This window comes from Asparagus officinalis, chromosome 1 (genome assembly GCF_001876935.1).
Source record: "Asparagus officinalis chromosome 1, Aspof.V1, whole genome shotgun sequence".
Taxonomy (NCBI): Eukaryota; Viridiplantae; Streptophyta; class Magnoliopsida; order Asparagales; family Asparagaceae; genus Asparagus; species Asparagus officinalis.
In genome coordinates this window covers 47,663,099-47,682,844 of record NC_033794.1, presented here as the reverse complement: position 1 = coordinate 47,682,844, position 19,746 = coordinate 47,663,099, and the positions used below count along the sequence as shown (strand labels likewise).

The 19,746-nt window shown below is 36.3% G+C and overlaps 1 protein-coding gene across 1 annotated transcript; it reads right to left on the bottom strand.

The window, feature by feature from the left end:
- LOC109823734 lies at nucleotides 93-18,915 on the bottom strand. The gene is made up of 5 exons (XM_020390093.1): nucleotides 18,466-18,915; nucleotides 13,213-13,250; nucleotides 11,474-11,744; nucleotides 1,693-1,979; nucleotides 93-772 (listed from the first exon to the last, which is right to left on the bottom strand). Exons 1-5 carry the CDS (start codon nucleotides 18,796-18,798, stop codon nucleotides 331-333), a joined length of 1,371 nt encoding a protein of 456 aa, XP_020245682.1. The 5' UTR covers nucleotides 18,799-18,915; the 3' UTR covers nucleotides 93-330.

Sequence of the window (19,746 nt, the reverse complement as noted above, 5' to 3'; positions counted from 1 at the left end):
TGAAAGATATATTAATTACTTTCCCCTGCTTGCATTTCACATTGATAATTAGCACACCGATCACTTCACAGGTATTCAAATTCTCTCCATAATTTAACCAAAAATTGACCGTAAATAAATAACAACAATGAGAAATATTGTTCAGATACATATGGAGTCAGAACCTTGGACTGCAACTGCTCGTACAACATGATTTTGTAACTTACAGAAACAACAAACACTGTATTTACACAACAGTATACAAATAAAAACTTCGCGTCTTTCCTTGTCAAAGAATAGAATGTAATCTGATGCAATAAGAACTTGAGCATCTAGACTTCTACGTTGTAATCACATGATCCTCATGTTTACAGTGAAGATATTTACTTCAGCAGCAGCCCAAGAAGCCCAATTTACAACAGTACCAAAGAACAGCTCCCAGAACCAAAGATCCACAGCAAGAACTGACGAGAATATAAACAAAGCCAATGTCTGATACCGGTTCAAAGGCCAGCCGGAGATCTCAGCCAGGTTTTTGAGAAATGGAAAGGAGCGGTTATCAAGCTCTCGGTTTCTTATAGACCATGCAGTTATCCACTGCACTTGAGAGGGAACCAAGTCAAACTCTTCCTTTAATCGACGGCCTAAGTCTGGCATGTGTCCTCCTCCATAAAGCACAGCTATTCTCTTGGAACCATTCTCTATTGCTCTCTGGAGAGCTTCGGTGGCTACTCTGTTTCTTTCGCCGATGATTACTGATTTCTCTTCTACTGATGCTGTCATCTGAGTAAACCTTCATGAACATAGCAGTTTATTAATTCCAAATAGTAGGTACTCCATGTAAGAAAGGAGCAATATTACATTTCCAGTTAATATCAGTGGCATTGGAAATGGATGTGCATCCAGAAAAGGGCAACATGTCACTTTTCTTCCAGTAAAAAGTGTGTTGTTAAACATGAGTTGCGATGGAACTTATAGAGGCAAGGATCGAAATAATGCGTCTTCAACAAAAGTTCATGAGTACCCATTCACGGTGCTACGCACTTCTGTCATGGATGAAATTCTAAAATAAATGCTTCTTGTAGTAGGATGGAGAAGAAAGAGGGAAGGATGCAAGGGTGAATCATGCCCAACTTCCCATGGCAAGATAATATGGTGGCTGAGACTCTGAGTTGCATAACTTGCATCAACTCTTAATAAAGGACTGAAGAGTGGTAATAAGTTGGCAATGAAAAGTTTCAAAAAGTGCACTATTGAACAGGATGTCATTCCAATCCTTGAAGTTTAATTTGGGAAGAACTTGAAGAATGATGACATCAGGAAAAAATATAATCTGGTAGAAATCTTAAGCTCAAGGCGATACTTTCTTGAAACTGTTCAGAAATTTCAAAAAGAAAAAAGAAAAAAATTGCTAGTACTATTTATGATCAGACTTCAATATACTTGTGACTGGTATGTTTTGGTTGGACTTTGAATTTGGTAATGTTGAATATGGATTACGTTCAATCTGGTCATATGAATTTGTATGTGTTACGTTGAAAATAGTGGTGAGCGTGAATGTGTGATTACGTTGAAAGTTTCTATCTTTGTTATTCAATATTAACAATGACTTAATGATATTATCTGATTACTTCATTGTTTACCATTCCAAGCATGTCATTCATTAAGCAACACATAAAGCATTAGAGGATATCAACAAAGTAAGAGACTTACTCTGAAGTGAGTCTCTTCGCTAAGAAAATCTTCAAGGCAGCTCCAACATCAAGCCTAGAGAGTGCTTCTAACTCAGGGTACTCTGCTGGCTGCTTTTCTGCAGGAGCACAGACGCTTCCTATGATGAGCAAACCAACAAGAGGCATAGGTAGAACCCTGGACATCCAAAGCAGCTTAGATCTCCAAGGACCGAGATCTTCTGGAATAGAAGCAGTTTGCACCAAGGCTTTTGTAGATCTAATTGTCATGTCTCTGGCAAATGTGAACAAGCTTTCACCTCTTTCAAGCTGGATAAATTATAAGATTAGATTCTCTCCTATGAAATGGAATAGGTGCAATGTACATCAAATCTGTTCTCAGGTGCATTAAATTTGTTCTCAGTTAATATGCATCAACAATCCACAGGCCGTAAGTAGAGTCAACGCTAATATTGTGACAATGTGATACTATTCATGGAGCATCGTTTACCTATGTGAAACCAAATCAAAGAAAGGCAACAACGATAAATAGACAGACCGCTACAATAATTTCCAAAATCCAGACACAAGGACACACACACATATATGTGTGTGTGTGCAGAGAGAGAAAAAAAATCTTATGTAAACTTAAGTGGATAGGAATGATGGGAAAGATCGCTGATTGTGTCTGGGGACTTCGGAATGGAGACTTCTTCATTTTTAGAGGAGAGGAACTCCTCCCTATTTATAGGCGTTCCATCCCCTCCGTCCCCAAATAACCGCCCAGATTTCTTAAGATATCTCATATTCTTCTCTCCGTAAGACTCGTTCCCCAAAGGAAGAAATCACAGAGCCAACAACCGGGTCGGGTTATAATTTGGTTCATGAGGCCAAACCCACTTACATCTCCCACTTTGCCGAAATGGCCAAATACTTTTCAAGGACTTTCCCAATATCCGTGGGATGTGACTCAAGATGTAATTCCATACTCCCACTATCCGTGAGATATATGCATTTTTCACTTTACATGAATAAACCGAGTACAATCATTATCCATGATTGTCTCCTTTCATTATTCATGAAAGTTTCATTGACTTAGATATTTCCAAGTCCTATCAAACCAACATGTTTGATGAATGTACCTACTGGAATACCCTTCGTCAAGGAATCAACAATCATGTCACTAGTGGGGATATAAGTCACACTGACTTCTTCTTTCTCCACTATATCATGAATATAATGATATTGTATCTCAATATGTTTTCTTTTAGAACTGTTTGCACTACTGTTAATCAAGTTGATGGCTGCTTGATTATCACAGTATAGCTCAATTGGTCCATCCACCAAATTGAGATCCAAATCCTTAAGGAACCGTCTTATCCAGACTGCATGAGTAGTGGCTATACTACAGGCTATGTACTCAGCTTCTTGTGTGTATCTTGCCACACATCCCTGTTTCTTACTACCCTAAGAAACAGTTGCACCACCAAAGATGAACAAATGTCCGGAAGTGGACTTTCCGTCATCTTTGTCTCCTCCGAAATCAGCATCGGAGTAACTAAGAACCTCAAGCGAGTCTGCTTGATAAACTAACTTATGGTGCACAGTACCTTTCAGGTACTTCAAAATCTCTTAACAGCCTCCCAATGTGCTGGACCAGGATTACTTTGATACTACTAACCAAACTCACCGGATATGTCAGGTCTGATCTAGTACACAATATTGCATACATCAAGCTTTCAACAACTTGTGCATACGGGACATCAAGCGGTTTCTGCCCTTCTTCAGGACATTGTTCTTTACACAACCGTTTTCCCATAACCAAAGGTGTTGGCGCAGGGTTACAGTTCTGCATCCCAAACCTTCTAAGTATTATATGCAAATATCTTTTTTGGTTTAAACTTAACATTCTAGACTTTCTATCCCTAAGGATCTGTATACCAAGAACATAGGATGCATCTCTCATGTCCTTCATCTCAAATTCACTACTAAGTGCTGACTTGATTCTGTTCAGCACTTCTATGTCATTTCCAACCAGCAAAATATCATCCACATACAAGGATAATATTGTAAAACTGCTGTCACTCTTCAAGACATATACACAGTTATCCAATTATTTATAACAAAACCAAGTTAGATAACAGTATTGTGAAATTTGAGATACCACTGTCTAGATGATTGTTTCAAACCATATAAAGATTTCTTCAATTTATATACTTTGTTTTCTTGTCCTTCAACCTGAAATCCCTCAGGTTGATTCATATATATTACTTCCTTTAACTCTCCGTTGAGGAATACAGTCTTGACATCCATTTGAAAAAGTTCCAAGTCAAGATGTGTAATAATTGCTAAGATAATTCTTATAGAAGCAAACTTAGCCACCGGAGAGTAAGTCACCTGATAATCTATATCTGCCTTCTGAGTAAAGCCTTTAGCAACTAAATGGACTTTAAATGTATCAATAGACCCATCAACCCGATATTTCTTCTTTAACACTCATTTACATCCTATGGTCTTCCTATCTTCTGGTAAGTCACATAACTCCTATATATTGTTTCTCTCTATTGAGTCAAGCTCCATTTTCATGGCTTCCAGCCATTGTTCTGATTCATGTGTGCTCATAGCATCCACATAATTCAAGGGATCAGCTTGCTCATCTATGTCAATATCTACCGAGAAACATGATGGTTCGCATGAATACAGATAATAATCATCCATCCATGCAGGTGTTGTTCTGGGTCTTTTATTACCACTAAGGTTAACAGGTTGGACAGGTTTAGCTGGTTGATTTACCATAGGCATATTCTGATTTAAGAGCTCATCTTTCATTATTAAATGATTTACTTCATCCACTATATCCAGGTCATCGTTGGGAACATCATCTAAGTCTAGCAGAGGTTGTACTGCCTCTTGAACTTGTTCCCTTTTCGCTAGACTTTCTAAAAAAGTAGCATCTCTACTTTCAATGACCCCTTTCTCTTCATGAAAGAACCTATATCCTTTAGACTTTTCAGAATAGCCTATAAATCTACACTTTAAGGTTTAGAGATCCAGCTTATCTCTAACTTAATATGGAATGAGAACATGTGCAATACAACCACATTTTCTTAAATGACTTAATTCAGGTTTGTGTCCATTCCAAATCTTATACGGTATTTACTCGACTGATTTTGTAGGAATCCTATTCAAAATATAATTCGGAGCTAATACTGCTTCTCCCCAAAAATCCTTAGAAAGACCAGAATGTGACAGCATACATCTCACTGTATTTATCAATGTTCTATATTTTCTTTCAGCCACACCATTCTGTTGTGGCGTGTAAGACATAGTGGTATGTCTCTTAATGTCATAATGAATATAATAGTTTTCAAATTCCTTTGAATTGAATTCTCCACCTCTATCAGTTCTTAACACCTTAATATATCTTCCAAGTTTCCTTTCTACTTCTGTCTTGTATCTTTTAAAACATTCAAATGCTTCTGATTTTCTGTTTAAAATATACACAAAAGTATACTTGGAATAATCATCTATGAAAGTTATAAAATATTCTTTATTACCACGTGTCTTTACGCTTAACGGACCATAAATGTCAGAATGGACTAACTCTAAAAGTTCACTTGCCCTCTAACCTTCAGAAAATGACTTTCTAGTCATTGTCCCTGTTAAACAGTGTTCATAGGGTAATATCCTTACACCTATCAGATTTGGTAACAAATCCATTTTAATTATCTGGTCTTTCTATTACCAGGGTGTCCTAGTCTCATATGCCATAGATCAAAATCAGATAAAAGACACGAGGAATAAAGTAAATCATAATTCTTATTGTAAATTTCAGGTTTCACAACAGAAAGACAGAACAAATCATGTTCGGGTACAAACTTGCCCATAGCAAACACTTTCTTGTCTTTCCCAAATCATGTTCGGGTACAAACTTGCCCATAGCAAACACTTTCTTGTCTTTCCCAATAGAGACCCTATTATTGTAAAACCTAACGTACAAACTTGCCCATAGCAAACACTTTCTTGTCTTTCCCAATAGAGACCCTATTATTGTAAAACCTAAATTTAAGGCCTTTCTTCAGAAGGGTTGGGACGAAGATCAGATTACGTTTTATGCCAAGTGCATAAAACACTTCCTTAAGAACCATGATGTTGTCCCCAAGATCCAATCTGTACGAACCAATACCTTCAACATCTAGGTAGGTATTGTTCCTCATGTAAATCCTTTGATCTCCCTTTTTTAGCTCATTGAAGTCGCATATCCCTTTCTTCGTCTTTGCAATATGTCGGGTAGCTCCCGAATCAATCCACCAGCCACCAGCGTCAATAGTAGCAGCATTGCACTCAATGACGCCGATGAACTCCCGCTTACCGAATCCTCCTTGTTCTGAGCGTTTGGGACCGTCCTTGTTCTTCGCCTGTGGACAGTTGGCTTTGAAGTGACCGAACTTCCTACAGATATCGCATGATCTTGGAGGTCCTTTCTTACCACGAGCACGTTGCTAGCTAGGTCCTTTGAATGATGGTTTGACAGGTCCAAACTGATGAGTTCCTTGTGCCTTGCGATAGTGAGCTTCATTTGCTTCTATTTGCTGCACAAGGTTCACATCTGAACCTTTTCTCCTAGCTAGTAAATCTTGTTCCATTGCTAACTTGACTGGCAAGTCAATAACACGTTTAATGGTTCCAAAAAATAAAAAAACTAACTTACAAGGTTAAAAGTTAACTTAATTAATTGATACTAAAACAACTATAAATAAAAGGTTAAAAGTTGTACTGTGACTATAATGATGAAATGTAAAGATTTTTTTTAACAAGATTAACTATATATATAAGATTAATTCCCAAGGTAATAAATAAACTGTTAATATCAATAAATGCTAACTATTATCAAAGTTAAGCAAAGATTAATTAAAATTTTGGAATTTTCTAACTGTAGTATTTAGAAAAACTATAAAAATAGCAAATTGAGGTTCTTGTATGAATATACAAGCAAATTATACAATTAGTATTTAGAAAAACTATAAAAATAGCAAATTGAGGTTCTTGTATGAATATACAAGCAAATTATACAATACTACTAGCCTCACAACAAATTAAACAGTCTTGTATGAATATACAAGCAAATTATACAATACTACTAGCCTCACAACAAATTAAACAGATAAAGAACCATGTAAATAAAAAAATAAAAAAAAAATTCCCAGATAAAGAACCATGTAAATAAAAAAATTAAAAAAAATATTTCCCAAATTATCAGACACAAAATCCCTTTCCTTTTTCAAACAGACCCAAATTTTGAAACAAAAAAAAACATAAATCTTCACAATAAGCCTAAAACAATGGGATAATATAATACACTATTATAGTCTTACGGTAAAAAAAACAGAGGGCAAGTGGATCTGTGGGATAATATAATATACTTACAGTGAGAAAAAAATAACTAGCGACAGAAAAGTGATGGATGCGGGCGAGTTGCGGGCACGGCTGGAGGGCGTCTTGCCGGAGGGCGGCTACTGGCAAATGATAGGCGCGGGCCGACGACGAAGGGAGCAAGACGTAAGGAAGCTAGACGCAGGTGGGCGTGGGCCGACATCGGAGGATGGCAGCTAGATCAGGCTTCAGGTGAGTCTTCAACAACTAATCGGCGTCGAGAGAGAGAGAGGAAGAGTTAAACGGGGCAAAGAGCAAAGCGATGAGAATTTGGGGATCTGTAGTTTCTTGGGGAGATCTGAGGAAGAGGTGGGGAAGAATCAGGAAGAATTAGGGATCGATGAGGCTCTGATACCAATGATGGGAAAGATCGCTGATTGTTTTGGGGACTTCGGAATGGAGACTTCTTCATTTTTAGAGGTGATGAACTCCTCTCTATTTATAGGCGTTCTATCTCCCTCCATCCCCAAATAACCGTCTAGATTTTTCTAGATATCCCACGTTCTTCTCTCCGTAAGACTCGTTCCCCAACGAAAGAAATCTCAAACTAACAACCAGGTCGGGTTATAATTTGGCCCATGAGGCCAAACCCACTTACAAGCTAGTCATCCACCAACTATTTATCCATTGATGTTGTTTTAGGATCCGAGAAAGATATGAAGAGTCCTTTTGAGATTTGTGCATCTCTTGATAGCACAAATCTAAAGACAAAAAAAAATAAAAATAAAAAAATTACAAAAAAAATACATAAAAAAAAACAAATAAAAACGAAAAAAAAAAAAAAAAACAAAAAAAAAAATAAAAAAAAAAAAAAATAAAAAAAAAAGATAAGCGATGAGGTGCGATAAACGTTATTGACGGCGTAGATGGCTCATATCCAAGTTTAAGTCGCACATAAGTCATACTATATATATATATACTATATATATATATATATTATATTATAGAGAGAGAACGCTAGCGGAGCCTGGCGCTAGAGAGAGAGAGAGAATATTATATGCATATATTACATCATATATATACATAAGCTCTCATATATACTATATATATTATTATATATACTATACTATAGAGCAAAATATCTGTCAACTTAAGCTCGGACGTCCACTAAGTTTCTTATCCATGCATGATCACTGAGTTTGAGCCCTACTATTCTGGATGATCCGCTCCGTTAACTTGATCTCACATATTCTAAACCCCAACACACCAAATTTGATGTTGAATCGTTTTGGTGTGACCCTCCGTCTTAAGCCATGTAAAAGTTCTTTTCACTCGAAAAACCGTTAACATTGATTACGAGGTGATGAGGGTCAAACCAAAAACGAGTTCACCCCACATTGGCGCTCTCGCTCGGGCCCGCCAGCGCGTCCGCTGGCTCTGACTCGTGTGTTGGCGGTTGAATATGTAGATCAGTTTGAACGGAACGGATCATCCACAAATGTAGCTCAATCAACGTGATCATCAATGGATCAAAACTTGGTGGACGTCCAGCTTAAGTTGACAGAAGTTTTTGCTCTAATATTACTACTATCAAATATATACTATATATACTATATAATATATATATATATTATATACATATATACTATAGCCTTATATATAGAGAGAGAGAGAGAGGAGAGAAAGAATATTATATGTGATATATCTAGTACTTATATCTATATACTATGACTCATAGTATATTATACATTTTGATAAACCATATATATACATATAATATACATATTATATAGACGAGACGAGCAGATGAGAAGGTGGAACATTCTTACATTTTTTATGTATGTTAGTACTAATATAATATAGTTATATTATATATATACTATATACTACTCGTATCTATAATATATATCTTACTATGATATATAGAGTACCGATGAGGCAGTCCAGCACGAAAGAGGCTCTCAAGCCTTATATATATACAATTACTATTACCTATGGTATATAGAGGAGAGATATTGTTTAGGTATTCTTGCACAAGGAGGGGGTTTCCCTCCTTGACAATGCATGTCGCGACAATCGCGCCCACTTATGTGAAGGACAAGGAGATACTTCACACCTTGTCGGGCCGCGCATTGCTGTCACAGTTCATGTCAAGGAGGGATATCTCCCTCCCTTGTCAAGCGCGATACTCATTAATTCTCATATATATCATATTATACTATATATACTATATATATATATAGTATATATGTGTGTGTCGTGTGTGTGTGGTGTATAGGTATGTATGTACTCATGTATATAATATATACATACACTACAGTATATCATTATTGAGATTAAGTGCGGTTATCATTTGTCATATCGAGGGCATTTTCCTTCACTTATCTCCCTATGTGACCACAATCTCCACCCATCCTTATAAAGGTAGGCCACCAAAATCCCCACTTAACTGCCACATTCCTCATGACAAGTAGGTACAAATCTCCCTTTTTTTCATACTAACCCTCACACACTCTCCCTACTTTAGATGATGGTGGGATTGTCGCCACTATAACGAATGGGAAAGTCCCTTCTATGACAGGATATTTATGGATTTATTATATTATATGATATATATATATATATATAATAATCTATATACTATATATATATATATACTAAATATATATATATTATATTCATGTGTGCATATCTATATACATACATGTGTGTTATAGCTTATTCCTGATCCATGGACATACGACGTATTGACAAACATACAGATGTATCTTCATACGTCTTGCCCCGCTCAACTGGATGGCCCAGATCCCTTAGAATCTGACAGCCGATTCGACAAGTTGACTTTCTCCCATACCGACACGAAAGGCGGTGTTAGTTGGTCCTCTCGTCCTGGACCACTCATCAAGAGTCTACTCGACAACTCATCAAGAGTCTACTCGACTACTCGTCCATAACACTTCTTAGAACCACCTTGAAACGGTGTTACTTCTCGACGAAGCTATCCTCACTGGCTACATGTCTGCATCGTATTTAATGCATAACAGCTGCATTATTTATCTGACCCTAAACTGTCCCGCCACTGATCACTTCTCATTTAATGCTGAAGTGATCTACCCTCCAGTCGCCAGCCAACACCTATAAAACAAAAGCTAACTCAGCTACCAACCTACACTTCACCACCGCCTCACTATGCTCGGCTGAAGTGACAATTAACCCCTCATGCTTTGGATATAAATACAAGTATCATTCGAACTTAGAGGAGACTTTTTTAAAAACACAAATCTGACCTTCGAGCATATTACTGCACACAAAAACATATGGTTCTTACTTTTCCCACTCAAGCTCATTAACTAACTTGATCGTTGGAAGTACAACGGGGGAACTGATCCTCGTCCTCTTACGAGTTTTTCTACACGTGCAGATTGATCAACACCCTAATTCAAAAACCAGACATAAAGTCAGGGAAGAAAGCGGCCCTTCATCGACACTGAACCGAACCTATCCTCTTCTGGATACGATTGACTGTTTGATCTTAGTCATCAACAATGTGTATATATATATTTATACATATATATACATTTACATGTATGTATATGTATATCTATGTATGTATGTATATGTATATATATGTTTATTTACATATATATACATATATATATATATGTATATATATACATATATATTATAACTCATCAATGTTTTGAAAAGAGGCTGCCTAGACCGCCTAAGCCTAAGTGGCATTTAGATCCTGGTCGTCATTTCCTCCGCTACCACCTCCACATCTTCCGACCTCCACTAACTACGAACATCTTCTCCTCCTCTGACCTTCAGCAAAACCTCCTTCTCCACCATTTAAAAATAAAAGAAATCCGCCTAGGCCCCGTGTAGGCTACCTAGGCACCTAGGCTTTAGGAAATAATCCGGCACCTAGCGCTTTCCGTAAGTTTGACAATTCATATACGAAAGAACCTAATTGTAATAAAAATGATCTATAAAATAATTAGGCATTGACAAAGATCTTCATGCTCCATGTTATTTTTATACATCTGTAGTAAATTCCAATTTGCCAATTTGTAATCATTAGAGACAGATGGACTTGTTTTTCATCTCCTACACATCATAGTGAAACAAATAAGAGATTGACACGGTGAGGATAGGAATAGTTGAAGAATGGAAACTAGAAAGGCAATATCGCGACCCTCCATGTGCATCCAACATGCTTTTACCTAGTATATAATGGGTCATTGCATTTTTTTATGTACCGTCATTAGCAACTTGGATGATTAAGTATATATAAAAAACAACAAGGTAACAAAAAACTGTACTTACAAAAGAGAACTTCATGCACTGATAAGATGCACCAACCATGAGAGCTCGACAATGGTTCAAACTAAGGTACATTGACTTAAAAAGGATAATAAATATGCTGGTATATTAGATATTTAAATCACCTGAAGCATCTTAAAAGTCTCAAAGTCAAGGTCTGCATGCAACCAATTGTCAGCCTGGTAATTGAGACAGTCTAGTTGGAAATCCAAGGCAAGGATTCGAGCCATCTGCCTCTGTATAAATCCAAGAATATTGAAACCCTTGGAACGTGAAGCTTTCAGCCTCCTAGTAGTTGTAGAATTTTTTCTATTTTCTAGACTTTCCCTGCTTGCTACCATCTCATAGAGGACACAATCATATAGTTGGAGTTCTTTCTGCAGTGTGTCAAAATACCTGCATATTTGCATTAGTAATTATAAATGCTTAGGAAGCTGAAAAAAACAAATCGACACATGATGGAGCTAGTGAGAGAAAATATCTGAACTATAGTCATGATGGGATATCAAGGCAGTTTGCATCAGATTTCTCATGAATATCACTGTAGAATTAGGAAAAGGCAAACGATACTGTTATTTGCATTAATAGATGGTACGGAAAGAATACTCCTAAAGCTTCTTTTTCTAATTTATATTAAGTAGCTTAGGACCCATATGATACAGTTATGTCACAACTCACAAGTCGGTTTCCTCAAGGTATTTGGCTATGGAGTCCAAAAGTAAGGACTCTCCACCTGGTTCCCAAAATATTGCAACCACAGGCAGTTCCTTGGAATATTACAATGGATAGAAGAATGTGGAGGTGGGAGAAAGATCGTACTTACTGTGAGGTCTTCCTTTAGATTTTCTAGATTTGAAGAGACTAAAGCTTAACGTCATTGCGTACAAGAGAGGCTATACACTGTTGATGTGCTTTGCAAGTGATTCCAAAAACCAGCGATGTGTTTCATGTATATGATGCTGAGACTACTTCTCTTATTTTTCTACACTGTTTCTATGTATCTCTTGTTTGGCATCCTTGAAGCATAATTTGAACATTTAGGAGGACAAGCCAGGTGCTTGGCTGATTTGCGAACTGACAGGGGAGATACATAACTACATATTTTATACTGGATGACTAGATGTGAGTTATGAATGGGATATGAGCGTGTTGGCTGTAGTTTGAATGATTTGTAAGGAAATTAACAGGAGAATCTTTAATCAAAACCTACACAGTTAAATTATAGTGACTCTATTAGCTCCTTAGTTGCACTGTAGATAGGTAATGCTCCTATAAATTCGAAAAGGAGGAAGATGGAGGTTGGACCTGCAGAATCCAAGGAAGTAGAAGCAGTGAACTGGAAGATTTCTATACAGAATGATGTGCTTCTGAGTTCTGACTATTACACAACTAAGGCCCAATACTGCATACGTGATCTATGTGATTATCCCAGAGGGGTTCCTGTCTGTAGATATTTTGACATACAAATCTCTTTGGTGCTTTGAGGTTTTGTTTCAACTTGGGTGTAGAAAGCAATGTCCTTTTTATCTCCGGGCACTTTTTTTCTTTTCAGCAGTTTGTAAGCACGAGCTATTACTTGCATTTGCAATTTATGATGGAACGGCACGTAAATATTGGTTTCAAAATGCAATAACATGAAGAAAGGTTCGGTCAGGCCTGGTTAAAAGCTGTTCTTAACAAAACAATAAAACATTTAGTTATTTGCTACCTGATTACCTTTTTTCAATCAACTTGATATGATATATTATGAGGAACTCAATCAATAGGCATAGCATGATGCAGTTATTTAGACATTGATATTATTGTAAACCAAATTCAGGCAAAACATGAACTAAACATGATCCTTTTCAGTAAGAAGTCATACTCTTTGTCTGCAATGTGTATAGTTGACACCAAATCCACCTACAAAACATAAAAAATCCACATCAACTAATGTTTTCTATTTTACAAATAAATCCCCAAAACTTGATACTACAAAATAATTCCTCTAAAATCCATTACCCCAAATTAGTCCCAATGGTCTAATTCTTTTAGTTTAACCTTGCATTCCAAATAAAAATGACAGCAATTGTTTTTTCTATTATAATCCTGTCTTCCATCCCCCACCTCTGACGATCATGAAACATGAAAACAACTACTGATAAACCCATCAAACCTAAACCAATGTTCGCCCCCTCCCCAACCCCACCCCACCTTCCCAAAAAAAAGTTTTTTATTTTTTTAAGTGATATCTATATATATATGTATAAGTAGGGTCAACAAATTAATCTGTTGATGCTATTTTAGTTAGGGAGAAGAGAATCGATGGGGAGAGAAGCAACGTGCGGTCCACCATTTAGTAATATTATATTACATTAACAATTTACAACAGAAGCGATGATTTTGGCTCCGACTTGCTCTTTTTTTTATTTTATTTTTATTTTTTTTCTTTTTTTTGTTCTTTCGATTCCCTGCTTTTCTTCTTCCTATAGATTCAGGGGAGAGGGGGAAGCTATTTTTTTCTAGGGAAAAATGCTTCCAGCCCCTAAAAGCTAAGGAAACGTGCTTCCCACCCCTAAGACTTTGTCAACGGGTGTTTTCCCCCAAAAATAAAGATTTTGTTCTCTGAGCCCCAAAACACAAAACCCAAGACATTAAAATATGTGAAGACCATAATACCCTTCTCTCTCTTTCTTTTTTTATTAAAATATGATGATGATTATTTTATTATTTTTGTTTTCTCTCTCTTTATCATGAAGTATTGAGATGATAGTTGAAATGATTGATTTTATCATGAAGTATTGAGATGATAGTTGAAATGATTGATGATGATTATTTTATTATTTTTATTTTTTAATATTTTGGTTGTTTGTATTGGGAGATTGTTAAATTTACGGGTTAATTGTTAAGGTTACGAATTAATTGTTAATGTTACGGGTCAATTGTTAAGGTTATGAATCATCTCTCTCTCTTTCTTTTTTTTATTAAAATATGATGAGGATTATTTTATTATTTTCGTTTTCTCTCTCTCTTTATCATGAAGTATTGAGATGATAGTTGAAATGATTGATGATGATTATTTTATTATTTTTATTTTTTATTATTTTGGTTGTTTGTATTGGGAGATTGTTAAAGTTACGGGTTAATTGTTAAGGTTACGAATTAATTGTTAATGTTACGGGTCAATTGTTAAGGTTATGAATCCCCCTCTCTCTCTCTCTCTCTCTTTCTCTCTCTCTCTATCATGATGTTTCTTTGATGATATTGAAATGATTAAAGAGGATTATTATTTTTGTTTTTTATTTTTTTGTATTTTTAGAATATTCGTTGTTAAGGATAATGATTGGTTGTAAAAGTTATGCATTGATTGTTAAGGTTACGGGTTGGTTGTTAAGGTTACGAGTTTATTGTTAAGGTTATGGGTTTGTTGTGTAGGTTACGGATTTATTGTTAAGGTTACGGGCTTAATTGTTAAGGTTACGTGTTTAATTGTTAAGGTTACGGGTTTAATTGTTAAGGTTACGGTTTATTAAACGTGTTTAATTGTTAAGGTTACGGGTTTAATTGTTAAGGTTACGGTTTATTAATTGTTAAGGTTACGGGTTTAATTGTTAAGGTTACGAGTTTAATTGTTAAGGTTACGGTTTTAATTGTTAAGGTTACGGGTTTAATTATTACGGTTACGGTTTTAATTGTTAAGGTTACGAGTTTAATTGTTAAGGTTACGGTTTAATTGTTAAGGTTATTGGTTTAATTGTTAAGGTTACCGGTTTAATTGTTAATGTTACGGTTTAATTATTAAGGTTACGGGTTTAATTGTTAAGGTTACGAGGGAGAGAGAGAAGGGATCCATAACCTTAACAATTGACCCGTAATCTTAACAATTAAACCCGTAACCTTAACAATTAAACCCGTAACTGTAACAATTAAACTCATAACCTTAATTAAACTCGTAACCTTAACAATTAAACCCGTAACCTTAACAATTAAACCATAACATTAACAATTAATAAACCGTAACCGTAACAATTAAACAAATTAAACCCGTAACCTTAACAATTAAACCTGTAACCTTAACAATTAAACCCGTAACCTTAACAATTAAACCATAACATTAACAATTAATAAACCGTAACCGTAACAATTAAACACGTAACCTTAACAATTAAACCCGTAACCTTAACAATTAAACCCGTAACCTTAACAATTAAGCCCGTAACATTAATAACAAATCTGTAACCTATACAACAAACCCATAACCTTAACAATAAACCCATAATCTTAACAACCAACCCGTAACATTAACAATCAATGCATAACATTTACAACCAACCATTATCCTTAACAACGAATATTCTAAAAATACAAAAAGAACTTCGCCGGATACGGGATCGAATCCCACTTTCTCGGGTAAGGACATGGAATGCCGGTCCTCTTCACTTCCCGAACAGACATTAGGGCTTCGATTTTTCTTTCGAGCTCCTTTATCTTTTTGGCCTCACCCATATTCTGTTTTGGATAAGCTTCAAGAGGAATCATACGGCCACCCCCAGTGTTGTCATCACTGGTGGGTCCACCCCGAATATTCTAAAAATACAAAAAGAATAAAAAACAAAAATAATAAAATAATAATTCTCTTTAATCATTTTAATATCATCAAAGAAACATCATGATAGAGAGAGAAAGAGAGAGAGAGAGAGAGATGATTCATAACCTTAACAATTGACGCGTAATATTAACAATTAATTCGTAACATTAACAATTAACCCGTAACTTTAACAATCTCCCAATACAAACAACCAAAATAATAAAAAACAAAAATAATAAAATAATCTTCATCAATCATTTCAACTATCATCTCAATACTTCATGATAAAGAGAGAGAGAAAACAAAAATAATAAAATAATCCTCATCATATTTTAATAAAAAAAAGAAAGAGAGAGAGAGGGGATTCATAACCTTAACAATTGATCCGTAACATTAACAATTAATTCGTAACCTTAACAATTAACCCGTAACTTTAACAATCTCTCAATACAAACAACCAAAATAATAAAAAACAAAAATAATAAAATAATCTTCATCAATCATTTCAACTATCATCTCAATACTTCATGATAAAGAGAGAGAAAACAAAAATAATAAAATAATCCTCATCATATTTTAATAAAAAAAAAAGAGAGAGGGAAGGGTATTATGGTCTTCACATATTTTAATATCTTGGGTTTTGTGTTTTGGGGTCTCAGAGAACAGAATTTTTATTTTTGGGGGTAAAACAGCCGTTGATAAAGTCTTGGGGGTGGGAAGCACATTTTCTTATTTTTTGGGGGCTGGAAGCATTTTTTCCTTTTTTCTATTTTGGGATCCTAGAAAGTGAGAGCGGTAAGACTGTAGATATTCGTGGGGTTCTCATATCCAGTAAGGACTTTTGTTCAACTAGATTGGAATTAGGCTTTCATCTATTTCTCCTCTTCTTAATGGCAATAGGCCTAAAAATCTAATCATTTTGGGTTTCGTTCTGAGTTAGAGAAAGAAGTAGATACCCCTTTATCAACAAAGATAATTGTGAAGTTTAAGACGCTTCGTGACTGAAAAGCAGCTCGCAAGTTTTAGCCAATGTCGTTAATATCTATTTAATCTTGATATTAGTTTGTGTGGACGTAAAACTGATGATACATTGTTGGGATATTTGAATTGACTTTTCTTAACTTGTTACCTTTTAATTAATTAATATTAGCATCTCAGTTTCGTCATTCGTCAATTTTGCGTACTACACTAGCTTTTTCTAAGGTACGTAGCTTTTTATAACAATTTTTGACTAACACTGTGACCCACTCCACCCCAACCACCCCCCCCACCCCACCCCCACCCCCCAAAAAATACACACGTATACTGAACAATTCTAGATTTGTCCCTTTTAAATTTTGTTTGGATATTAGTATTTTCGTTTCGTCAATTTTGTGTAATATACTAGCATTTAAATTTTGCGTTTCTTCTTCCTGTAGATTCAGGAAAAAAGCTATTTTTTCTATTTTGGGATCCTAGAAAGTGAGAGGGGTAAGACTGTAGATATTCGTGGAGTTCTCGTATCTGCTGAGGACAATCGTTCAACTAGATTAGAATTAGGCTTTCATCTATTTCTCCTCTTCTTAATGGCAATAGACCTAAACATCTAATCTTTTTGGGTTTACTTCTGAGTTAGAGAAAGAAGTAGATACCCCTTTATCGACAACAAAAATTGTGAGGTTTAAGAAGCTTCGTGACTGAAAGGCAGCTCGAAAGTTTTAGCTAATGTCGTTAATATTTATTTAATCTTTATATTAGTTTGTGTGGATGCAGTGGCTTAGCCAGGGTATTCTTGCCCTAGGCAGCTGCCCAGGGCAAGAATATCCCGCCATTGTCACCCTCCCTCCTCCCTGCTTCCCCTCTCTTCTTCCTCATCTCCTTCCTCTCCTCATCTCCTTCCTCTCTTCAACTTTGTCGAGCATTTCCCTAATCTTCCGCCTCTCCCACGACCTCTCCCTCCTCCCTCTCCCGCGCCTCCCTCCTCTCTCTCACTGAGCTCCTCATACTCGTAGACCACCTTTATTTTTCGCCTAGGGCAAAAAATAATTCTGGCTATGTCACTGTGTGGATGTAAAACTGATGATACATTGTTGGGATATTTGACTTGACTTTTCTTAACTTGTTACCTTTTACTTAATTAATATTAGCATTTTCGTTTCGTCAATTTTGCGTAATACACTAGCTTTTAAATAAGTTTTTCTTAGGTACGTAGCTTTTGATAACAATTTTTTTACTAACACTGCACCCCACCCCCACCCCCAACGAACACACACAGATAACTGAACAAGTCTGGATTCGTCCCTGCTCAGGGGTGAGTGCAAATTATATGTCTAACGTGCAAATTTTATTGGGTTAAGAAGGACTCATTGGCTTCACGGCCGTCACAAATGGGGGTTCAAGACAATGATATAACGGGGAAACAGAAAAGGTAACTTCCCTAAGTAACTGTGTTCTTGGATTCAACAAAATAGTTAAAAGTCATCAAGGACTAATATGGGTTCTTAGCGTGCGACATCTTTCAAATTAACCCCCCAAAAAGCAAAATAAAATTACTTGGTAAATCGTTCAAACCTGAAGAAAAGGCTGCAACAAAACCCAAGGGAACCTCTTCTTGTAGCTGACGACAGCAGTCTGCAGCTCTCCAGTCCCCTCCCCTCCTCTTCCAACCCCTTCCCCTTTCTTAAACCTCATGAAATCAGATATCGAGTTGCTCTCAGAGAACTGATCGATTCCGTCGTCTCTCTCCTCGATCGACGCCGAGATTGCCCTCGGTCGCCTGAGCGCGCGAAAGGGGAGAGAGCGCGGGGGTCTCTGGGCCCCGTGAAAAGCTGAGGAGGGTGAAGGAGAGGGGTTAGGGATTGGGTTTGATGAGGAGGAGATGAGGGAGAGAGATCCAAAGGCCATTGTTGATTTTAGAGTGAGAAACCGAGAGAGTGAAGATTTTTGGTTCTGTGGCCGCGAGTTTTGATGAGGGAGAAACTACAACTGTTTTCGGATTAAATCGGGTAGGGGCTGTCTTTGGATATGAATCCAACACCAATTGGCACGTCGCCCAGGTTCTAAAGTACCAAATTGGCATTTTAAAAAAAGACATGTTTTATCACATTGGTGTTTATTTAGGGGCTGTTTGGTTCGTTTCCTAGATATAGGGAAATATAATTCCATATAAAGAAACGCAAATTTTTAGTTTTCCAAACTTTTCTAAGAAATAGATTGTTTTGGTTTGGTTCGCACAAAAAAATGGTGGGAAACCAATGTTTTTACTTTTCTTGTGTTTGGTTTGCATGAGAAAAAAAGGGAAAACTTTTGTTGATTTGACATTTCTCACTTTTCTTGTGTTTGGTTGGTTTTGAAGTGTATTTAATTCTATTTTAAATTGTATAATATAATTGAATATGCAAAAAACATGATGATGGTATTATGATAAGTCACCAAACTTATGATCACCTCACTAACCTCTTGGTCTTCACTTGCTCATAACGATTTTCTACTTCTCCATTCCTCATTAATCTTTAATTACACTATTACCTCAATTTAATGACATTTAATTGAACCTCTCATCCTTCTAACTTCCACGCCATTATAACTCCTTTCTCCCACTATTACACTACTATATAAAAGTTCACAATCTCAAGCTAACAAAACGCCCCTCGTCACGGAAGATTTCATTCCGTTGAATGGAAGTGAGCCAAAGCAAGCAAAGAGGCTCCTATGACCTCCCACAGAAAACCATAGCAGAGTTCCTCTTCTCCGTGGTCATACCTGGCTTCTCCTCTTCTCACACCACAAGTCATCACATCCTTTCATCATTAACGAGGACAACTACGAAAGGTTCCACCAGTTCTACTACCC

Bases quoted from the DNA above. Each gene is read 5' to 3' on its own strand.
- LOC109823734 (XM_020390093.1), bottom strand. From the start codon at position 18,798: ATGGCCTTTGGATCTCTCTCCCTCATCTCCTCCTCATCAAACCCAATC. The intron at 11,745-13,212 runs GTATGACTTCTT...GCAAATATGCAG, and splicing joins ATACACATTGCAGACAAAGA to GTATTTTGACACACTGCAGA. The intron at 1,980-11,473 runs GTGATTTAAATA...TAATTTATCCAG, and splicing joins AGACTTTTAAGATGCTTCAG to CTTGAAAGAGGTGAAAGCTT.